Below are 10,641 nucleotides of genomic sequence, written 5' to 3' on the forward strand. Positions count from 1 at the left end.
CACTACCACCTGCAATTTTTCAGCAACTCAGAAGGGTGGGCAAATAACTTTATAAAAGTAAATAAATAAAGCTCCTAATGGATTAAACAAAATCGCTGGGAAGCAGCAACCCTCCAACTGAGTGAAGAGCAGCTTGGGGGTGCTACAACACATGAGAACCTAAGACGTAAGATGGCGCTTCACCTACGGTTTGGGAGGTGGGGACATGTAAACTGATGGATATATATATGATTGTACTATTCCATACTGCGATATAGTTCTTATTTAATTAAAAAAAAACAACTGCCTCTGCTGGGCGCGGGGAACAAACCCCTGCACAAGGCAGCGCCACAGGAAATACCCCGAGGGTCACTGGGCAGCTGAGGCTATACCCAGTATCACCACGGAGTCACACGGACCCACCCCGGTTTATCTGTTCCACAGCACGTATCACACTTGGACAGTATTGCTTCGTTTGTCGCATTTCGTCTGTCTCCCCCGCTAGAATGTACCACAGGCCCAGAGGACGGGACGTGGTAGGCGGTCAATAAATCGTTTTTGAACGGGGAAGTGGCGGTTACACGAACGCGTACCTCAAGGAATGAATGAGTGAAAGGACGAACGAATGACCTGGAGCCTGGCCTAAGCCCCTCAGCTCTCCTCATGCCCAGCTGCCCGCGAGCCGGGCGCGCCTCAGGTGAGCGCTCGGAGGCACAGTCGCCACCGCCTACGGCGGCCGGGAGGCGTCAAGCCACTTCGGGGCGGAAGAGCCTGCCCGGAGGCGCCCGACTCCGCGCACGCAGGCGCGGGCACCCACGCTTCCGGGAGGTCACTTCCTCTCCTGTCTCGTAGCAACGGCTAGCAGCGTTGCTGACATCCCGGGCAGCGGTGGCACTGGACTGAGCTCAGAGTCTCGCCGCCCGCGCGATGGTAAATCCGGGGTCTCTGTCCGCGACCCGCCGCTCCAAGGGCGGCGACCGGCAGGGGACCTTCGCTGTCCGGCTCCCGGGGCCGACCCAGGCCCGGCCGGGCCCGGGGCGAAGGCTGGGGGCTCCAGAAGCTTCTTGGAGGAGTGACACGGAGACCCTGGAGGGACCAGAGGGCGACCGTGGAGGGAGGGAAGAAGATGTCTAGATGGGGAAAGCTATCTTGGGGCATAGATATCGGGGGGGGGGGGTGGCTTCTGAGGGGTGATACTTGTGGAGAGAGGATATCGAGAAAGAGAAGGGAGATACGGAGGGGATGAAAGATCGTGAGGGGAATGAGAAATCGACGGCGAGGAAAGTTTGAAAAGCGGAGCGGCGCGAGGGAGAGGAGAAAAATCACCCTGAGAGGGAAGAAAGAGAGGGGACGACGAGCACAAGGAAATGGAGAGAGGGGAGAAGGAGGAGTTATTGAGAGAGAAGAAAGGAAAATAAAGAGGCAGCAGGAATGGGAGGGGGAGGAGAAGAAAAGGAAAATGGAGACAGGAAAGTTTGAAAAAGAACAAAGTGAAAGCAAAGAGTTTCTTTTAAAGAAAGGAATGAAAAGAGAATTGGCGATGGGAACTAAGAGACTGTATTGGGGGGGTGGGGGGGCTCCAAAATCACCAAAGGAGAAAACACCTGGGAAAAGAGAGGGAAAGGAAAGGAAGACCAGCGAGAGGCGTTTGGGGGAGAAGTAAAACTGAAAAAGATAAAACGAGGGCAGCGGTTGTAAGGAGCTGTGGTCGTTGTCTAGATGGCAAAAAAAATGTAGTTAAGTCATTGATCCCTGTACAGCTATTATGCTTTAAGTTCAGTGTTTGCCAACGTGAGATGCAGACATTAGTTGCTACTTAAGATGGCTCAGAGAACCAAAAACCACAGTGAGTCACATCAGAGAAAGTTATTCCTCTTTTTTTTTTCAGCCTTTAGACTATATCCAGGACAGAGTTTCTGGGACTGTTAGGTCGTTAATACCACTATCCTTTGGTAATTTTGATTTTACACCTGAAGGGCAGACCTCAGGCTCAGAGCTTTCATTGGGGTAAAATTTAATAATATGCTCTCTCTTTGTTTTGTTTCTTTTTATGGTTATTTCTGCCTATGACAATGATGCCAGATTTACATTTGTGGTACTGATGTATAATTTCCTTTTAAAATGCATTTATTTAAGCTTTTAGCAGTGAAATAATTTTAAGAATGTGCTGGGTAAATAAAATAGATGGTATTCATAATGGCAAAAATTATAAATCTAATACATGAATGCCTGAAATTTAGAAAACACCTGCTATAGTGGTGGAAGGAGGAAATAAGTGCTCCTGCCCACATTAGGGGCAAAAGAAAACTGTCTTCTGACTAAAGCAACATAATGTTCACCTGTACAATGCTGGAAAGAAAAATATATCATAAATGCTCATCAAGAGACTCTGCAGAATACTGTTTGAATTCAGAATAACCAGTGATTACTCAGTTATGGAAAATATGCAGGCTGAAAAAAATTATTTTGATTTTAGCATTTGTAGAAGGAGAGAAACTGGTACAACATATATAGTCTATGCATGTGATTCAGAAAGCTGAGTTTAAAGCCCAGTAGTGGGATTCCAACATAATCATTCATGACTGAACGTTCAGCTTGCACTGAGATCCAGGCTGTGGTTACCAATAGAATCCTGGAATACACTGTTTTTACAGAATACTTTGAATTTAACCATCTGGACTCCCAATTAGGTGGCATTTAGGACTGAGAATATGATTTCTCATTAAGTGATGCTTTTAGACAGAAGGAGGCAGTGATATAGCTCTATAAATAGTTTTTAAATCTATAATGTAGAAAAGGGATTTTTCACTTGAATACAGAAAGATCAATGAATGAAAGATGACCAGGAGCAGATTTCTGTTCAACAACATAGGATACTTTTCCAGTAAATAGAGACAGATAAAAATGGAGTGAGCTCTTGTGAGGCAAGAAGCTTTCTGTCTCAACAAGAGTTCAAGCCAAGGTATTTGTCAGGTTTGTATGTAGAGGGTCTTACACATGCTTGCATATGGGAGCTGACAATTTCAAAGCTCTCTTCCCAAAATCTGAGCTTCTAAATCTTAGTTTAAGGAGATTGGAGAATAGGGGTCTTTCAAAACATTACTCTAATTAAGACTGGGGTCACCACAAAGACTCTTTGGCTAATTTTCTTCCTGATCTCTTCCAGGCAGAGGTGGAGGAAACCCTAAAGAGGGTCCAGAGCCATAAAGGGGTTATAGGAACGATGGTTGTAAATGCAGAAGGTAAATACCTCACAGGCTGCCTTCCTGACAGGCTGAAGCTGACCAAGAGCCTGCTTGTTGTGTGAAGCCTTAGGCAAACATCTTGGAATTTTAAATCAAAAGTATATCTTGTATATTTTAGCTAGAGCATTTACTCATCATACATCTATTAATTACATGCCAAGAACTCTGCTAAGAGGTAGGGAGATAAATATTAAAAAGACATGCATAAAAACGCCTATATATTCCTAAGAGATGCTGCACATTGTCTAACTTTTAAAGCTTTGGTAACTCTCTTCTAACATTTCAGGAGTATCAATAAAACTATTATATTGAAGATAGAATACCATTGTTGGCAGTTTGCTTTCGTTTTAACATTGTAAAGCGTACAGAGTTTCAATCTTCATTTTTAAAAGAAATTGTTCCTTTACCATAGTTAATGAAATCTTTGAGAATTAATTTTAATGTAATTTATAGTATAGTCTTTGTGGTTATAGTTTAAGAAGGGCCAATACGTTTCCACCTATGAAATCTGTAGACTTATATCAGAGACTTGCCTATTAACAATCCCAAAGCCTTTTCTCTGGCATACTGTTCCATGCTCAGCTATGGTGGCAGCTTCTGCTTAAAGGCTTCTGCTGGCTTCATTGCTGATTCAGGCATTTGCAAGGGCAAGAGGTGCCACAAACCCCAGAGCACTAGTTGAAAGAGTAGCCACTTGACACAGTCCGTGGTACAACCATGGATTTGGTACATTGCCTGCCAACTCAGTGCTTGGCAACAGACTCTCATAGCTAATCATTATTCTGGAGCAAATCCATCAATAAATATTTAGTGAGCAACTACCCACTGAAAGTCTGTTTAAACTCTAAACTTCAATCCCTTATCATTAAAAATGCAAAATAACCTACTTTACTGGTGACTGTGACAATTAAGTGAAACAATCATTGTCAAGTGCCTGGCACAATACCTAACACTTAACAGAATTGTAATTAAATAGTTCTGTGAATGTGGGAAGTTTTAATTTATTTGTAAAGATAAAACATTTGATTGTTTTACAAAATAATAAAATAAAATTTTAATAAACTCAGTGTCAAATGAATATAATAAATTCACCCAGCTTGAGTAATCAGGAGGGAAAGGATTTAACATCAGCCTACAGGAAAGTCAAGAGCTATGCCTCACATTTCCAGGAAGCGGTCCAGCTTAAGTCCATGGTTCTGGTTGAACTGATTTTAGTTTCAGGCATTTGCATAAACTCTGCCACACCCCCTAAGATGGGTTATTTGCGGGACTTCACAGAGGTGCTTTATTTGTTTTCTTTGGCTGCCAGAACAAAGCGCCACACACTTAGTGGCTTAAAAAAGATTAGACATTTATTTTCTCTCAGTTCTGGAAGGCTAGAAATTGAAATCAAAGTGTCAGTGGGTCCAGGCTCTCTTCAGAGGCTCCACGGGAGGATCCTTCCTTGCCTCTTCGCAGCTTCTGGTGATTTCCAGCGATCCTCGCTGTTGTCTGGTCTGTAGGTGCGTCACTCCAGTCTCTGCCTCCATCGTCGTGTATGTTCTCCTCTCTGTGCTCTGTTTTCTTTTCTTATAAGGACCCGTCGTTGGATTAGGTCCCACACTGATCCAGTATGACCTCATTTTAACTAATTACATCTTCAAAGACTCTATTTCCAAATAATGTCACATTCTGAGGTTTAGGGTGGCCTTGAATTTTGGAGGGGATACTATTCAACCCAGTCCAGATGCATTCACCTCTGACACCCTGGACAATGTATCTCATGTGTTACTTTGGAAGAGTTAGTCTAAAGTACATAATCCTGGCAATATGCATCAAATGTCTGAAAAATATCCATACCTTATGATCTGTAATTCCCCTCCTAGAAATTTGTCTAAGAAGTGATGAAGAAAAGATTTAGGTGCAAAGGATATTACGGAGGCATCATATATAATAGCAATAAATAAACAGACAAGTACATAAATCCCAACAGTAGGGAAATTTTTAAATTTATTATGTAATATTTACTCAGTGAACCATTACTCTACTTAAAATGTTGAAGAATATTTAGAGTCATGAAAAACTACTCACAATAACAGATGAAAAAAAAGCAGGAAACGAAGCAGTAGCCAGCATCTTCTAATCCTAAATATGGCCAGGCAGACATACACACTGAAATATGGAAGAAAAGGCAGGGCTATGTTACAGTGATTACCTCTGAGTGGTAGAATTAAAAATGACTTTTATTTTCCCGAGGTCTCTCAATTACCACTTTTCTCATCCAAAGGCAACAAAATACTAGTTCCAATACCCATTAACTTCTAATTAACCTCTACTAGGATAAGGTTGTGTTAGGATTCAGGGCACTTTTCTGAAAGCCAAATTAACCTTCTTCCCAAAAATATAAATGAGGGGCTTATTTTTCTGGTCAGATTATTAACAACCAGAGGATATGACAAGGATGTTTACTAACAGCATATGGTATAAGTTGTGTGACCGGAATGAAATGAAAGACTCCATCTCAACAGCCTACTCAATTTTAGATGAAAGTGCCATTTATTACAGCCCGGCTCTGCAGCTTTCAGAAGTCCCATGAAATTTAACACTGAAAATATTTAACTAAGCTGGTGTTTATGTGTTCTTGTTCTGTACCATTGGTTTTAGTCCACTAATTCTAGGCAAATCATTTTAACAAATTTTTAGGTTTTAACTGTGGCTAGGTAGGCCTTCTACCACGTTTATCCATTTAGATCTCATCCTCTGCCATGTTAAATAGTGTCCTTTGGTTTCACTATTATTGAAACATAGACTTCTTATTCATGACAATAAAGTGGACTTATCAATTTAGCCCAATGCTGAGGAGTATAGGTTTTTGTTAACATTGGTTTCCCATTTACAAAATAATTCATTGTTTACAGTATTGCACTGTTGATCACAGAACTAGATACTGGTGAACATGTATATTTGTTTCCCAGACAGTCCTATCTGTCATATATTCTTATGTATATAAGCCTGATTTCTGCAGACTCTTAATTTTAAATATTCTTGACATTTCTAACAATCCATCATTTGAGTTTCCTTAGGTTTTATCAGCCATCCAGCCAATTCCTTTTATTTCTGAAATATAATCTATCAACCAAATGTACAGTTGAAGAATACCAGCTTACTGGCATCGTGAAGAGTCATATTTTAAAGGAGTGTCATAAGTTCAGGAATGTACTCTTTGTTCTAGAAGCTACATTTTAGGAATTTATCCTACACATATATACAAATGTGAAATGGCATGCACACAGACATATTCTGTAGCCTTGTTTATAGAAGTCAAAAATTGGGAACAGCTCAAATGCCTGTCAGGAAGATATATTAGTTACATGCATTACAAAGCATCCATTCAACAGTCACATTACACAGACATTGACGTGAAAGACCTAGCCTGACGCGGACTGAATGCAACAACTTCCCAGTGTATTACATGAAAAAAGTTAAGGTACAGAATAGAAGATGATACAGTTAAAGAATACAAACACAAACATACTGGAATAGACTTAGAATATCTCTGCAAGGACACCAAAGAACCTGAGAACAGTGGTTACCTCTCAGAAGGGGAAGTGGGTGAATTTTATACCATGTGCTAAAATTACTTGCTAATAAATTATGTTTTAATTACCTCACATAGTCTCAAGCAAGAACTCAATAAATATTTGTTGATTGATTTTTATTTCCAAGGGTCTACAGTGGATATGAAAAACTCCAAGAGTTTCCACGGTGTGCACTTACTATTTATTGACTTAGATCATGAATAGACTGACTAAGTAGGCCTGAGTATCTGATTCATAATCCTGTCATCTACAGTTTAAATAATTTATTCTGGTTGTATTTCTTTTTTGACACTGAGCAATGCAGACTTTGTAGGTAGTTGCTCTTCATGATGCAAAATAAAACTGTTTGGTCAAAAAGTGCCCTTGAAAGGTTGAGTGCTTGCTATACTTCAGTTTCCTGCTTGTTAAAGACACATGCCTTGTGATGGTTCATCAGTTGTGAAAGACAGAACTGACTTCTGGAGAAAAAGTGGCCAAGAAACAATAATACAAAGATTAACAAGTTTTCTATAAAACCTTACTTAAATAGGTTTTCCTGTAAATATTGTCGTTGCCTTCTTTGGCAAGACCTACTCTGGAGAGAATGGTTTTCTTAAAAAGAAATTAGTCGGTTCCAAAGTCAGAGTTGAGGCTCTCAAAGAGTTTCATGAAAAACAGGTAAAATCCCAAGTTAGAAGCGCTCATCTTGTTTACCAGTTTCTGGAGCTACATTCTCTGAGGGAAACCCCAAGAGAGCCACGTCAGCCTTTTTTATTGATTGGCCTTAATTCAGGTTCCTGAGGAACTTGACAGTGATCCCAAATTCACCTTCATATGTCTCTCTAAACGAAAGGCACGTTTGCAAATCAAATCCCTGGAATTCCCTGGTTGATCTGGTGGTTTTCAAAATAATATGAAGGCCGGTTCTGATTAGACATAGTATATGGAGAATACCTAGCACAGCACCTGTTCCATAATAAGCACTGAGTGACCTGAGTGGAGCTGGACTGATATGAACTGAATTGAATTATACTTGCATATTCGTCTGGCTAGATTTTTCCAGTTAAATTAATAGCTTCTGTTTTAAACTCATATAATGAAACAACAGAACACACAAGTAGCCAAACTTAATCATGCTTAAACCAAGAGTGAGTGCAAACCAGGGAATGCCCAGCCGAACTGCAGAGTCTTTGTTGCTGTATTTTCTAGCATAAAAATTAAGGTTTACAAAATACCGTATGAGGAAGTTACAGAGAAATTTTGAAAATCCCTTTTGATATACCCTCTAGCATGTGCAGTGATATCCCCTTTCTATTTCTGGCCTCAGGGGAGAAACTAGCACCATGTCACAGACCAAGCATTTCACAGTGGACTCACCGTACACAGGATGCTTAGGGGAATGCATTTCGTATAGTAATATGTTAACTTAGTACTGAAATAATCAATTAACAACTTCCAGAAGACTTGTGTCCAAAAACGTTCATCACCATTAGCTACAAAAACAAAAACACACTACCTAACAATCCAACAGTAGGGGGTTGATTATATTATGAAATATCCAAAAAAATAGTAAAGTCTACAGCCATTAAAAATAATGTTGATGGGGGTTCCCTGGTGGCGCAGAGGTTGAGAGTCCGCCTGCCAATGCAGGGTACACGGGTTTGTGCCCCGGTCCGGGCAGATCCCACATGCCGCGGAGCGGCTGGGCCCGTGAGCCATGGCCGCTGGGCCTGCGCATCTGGGGCCTGTGCTCCGCAACGGGAGAGGCCACAGCAGTGAGAGACCCGCGTACCGCAAAAAATAAAATAAAATAAAATAAAATAATGTTGATGGCATCATCAACAAGGACAGCTTGTATGCTATAATTTAAATGAAGAAAAAAAAAACAGTCAAATATGTAATTATAGTTTGATGCAACTAAATTTTAAAATCCACATCATGGCAAAACGATTGGAAGGAAATAAAATTATTACCTTTCAGTAATACGAGCCATCACTTTTTCTTCCTTTTTACAATTACAGTATTTTCCAGTATTTCTATGATGCACATATTACTTTTATAATCAAAACAAAAAATGTTTAACCCCAAATTAAATCTCGTACCAGGCATTCCCATCCGAACGACCTTGGACAACTCTACAACAGTTCAATATGCAGGTCTCCTTCAACAGCTGACCATGAAAGCCAAGAGCACAGTCCGTGACATTGATCCTCAGAACGACCTAACTTTTCTTAGGATCAGATCAAAGAAACATGAAATCATGGTAGCTCCAGGTAATTTGGCATTTCTTTTCATTATTTAAGGCATCTTTCTACTTTACTGGATAAAAGCTTTGTCTCAAAGAATGGGGAGTGTGGATTTTAACATGCAATATGACACATAATGCTCTTCAATTACAAAATGAAGAAGTCTGAATGTGAAAATTCCGTGAAATTAGTAAAGACGTTGAATTTTGCCCATTTGTTTTTGTTGTTAGTAATCAAAACATTTAGGAGGTGTAGTTTTCCTGTTATGTGAACTAAGCACACAGACTTTCTGAAGAGTGGGAGAAATGTCTCCTGTCCAGGGGATAACGTAGAGGGCAGATCAAAGGTCTGTAGGGTCTTAAACCTTCCCTGGAGTAGAGCACATTCACTGGGGCTATCAAAAGACAGCAGCCACAGAAATACTTCTTTCCTTGAAGGAGGTACATTCACAGTTTTAATGGATGTCAGTGTAAAACAGGACTCATGTTCCTAAATCTAGTCTAGAACAAACTTCGCTGTAGTACAACTGTAAAATCAGAGTTACCCCCAAACTAAATAAAGCTTTCCCTACACCTGTGTTCTCACCCAAGCTGCACATTAGAATCACTTAGAGAGCTTAAAAAAAAATCACTGATACCTGGGACTCCACTCCAGACCAATAAAGATAGAACCTCTGGGGCTTGGCCCCAGGTAATGGTATTTTCTGAGAGCTCAGCAGGTGATTCTGACATGCAGCCAGGCTGGGAGCCCACTGGTCTACACAAGGTCCAAGTGATGTGTTGAAGAGAAAAGCAGATTAGCTGAAGTATTCATTTATTAAATTAATGTTTAGGGTGGATTAACTTTGTCCATATCTCTCCACAGATAAGGAATATCTTCTGATTGTCATTCAGAATCCATGTGAATAGACCTGCAATGGCCAAGTTCTGTCCTGGGACTCCAGGCTGAAAACACTTCACTCTTTAAAGATTCCTAAAATTATAATCCAATCTAAATGATCTTTTGGACATTCCTCTCTATTTTTACATTTAAACTCTTCTACATGTCTCATTTAGTCCATTTCGAATGTACTGTAAATTTGTGATTTAGCTATATAATAAATAAATTCTGGTATGTATGACTCATTGTTTTACGATACACAAAACCAAAGAATTCTAGTGAGAAGACAGCCTTCCTTGAGACAGTTCTTTTCGTCTAGAAGTAATGGCCACCAAGAATTAGAATAGAAGTGTGATTCTGCCCATTTCACTGACATGCCAGGGAGTTTCAGTGGACCAGAGTGGGGCTAGAAGGGAAGCAGGGCGTCCCAGCCCTCAAGGAGCTATAGGTGCTTTCCCAGCTTAAACGAGGGCGGTGAGAAGTCAAGAGCGCAGTTCTCAGCTGGGTCAGCACTGCCCGCTGCGAAACTCCTCAGGCCTGACCTTCCATCACACCAGCCTGAGGGGACCAGGAGCAAGTCCTGAGGTAGGATGCACACGTCAAAAGCTGCCTAGAGAACTCCGGAGGGGGTTATTTATTTCAGTAGATATTTCAAACATTCTGAAAATAATGAAAATGATAGAACAAATATAACAGATTTCCACGACCCATATAGAATAGATGTTAATCTTTTGC

The 10,641-nt window shown here is 40.6% G+C and overlaps 1 protein-coding gene across 1 annotated transcript; it reads left to right on the top strand.

Annotated features, from left to right (window-relative positions):
* The first annotated feature begins 810 nt into the window (after positions 1-810).
* On the top strand, positions 811-10,140 carry DYNLRB2 (dynein light chain roadblock-type 2). The gene is made up of 4 exons (XM_059046063.2): positions 811-909; positions 3,146-3,221; positions 8,887-9,054; positions 9,892-10,140. Exons 1-4 carry the CDS (start codon positions 907-909, stop codon positions 9,933-9,935), a joined length of 291 nt encoding a protein of 96 aa, XP_058902046.1. The 5' UTR covers positions 811-906; the 3' UTR covers positions 9,936-10,140.
* The last annotated feature ends 501 nt before the right edge of the window (positions 10,141-10,641 follow it).

This window comes from Kogia breviceps, chromosome 18, assembly GCF_026419965.1.
Source record: "Kogia breviceps isolate mKogBre1 chromosome 18, mKogBre1 haplotype 1, whole genome shotgun sequence".
NCBI classification, from domain to species: Eukaryota; Metazoa; Chordata; class Mammalia; order Artiodactyla; family Physeteridae; genus Kogia; species Kogia breviceps.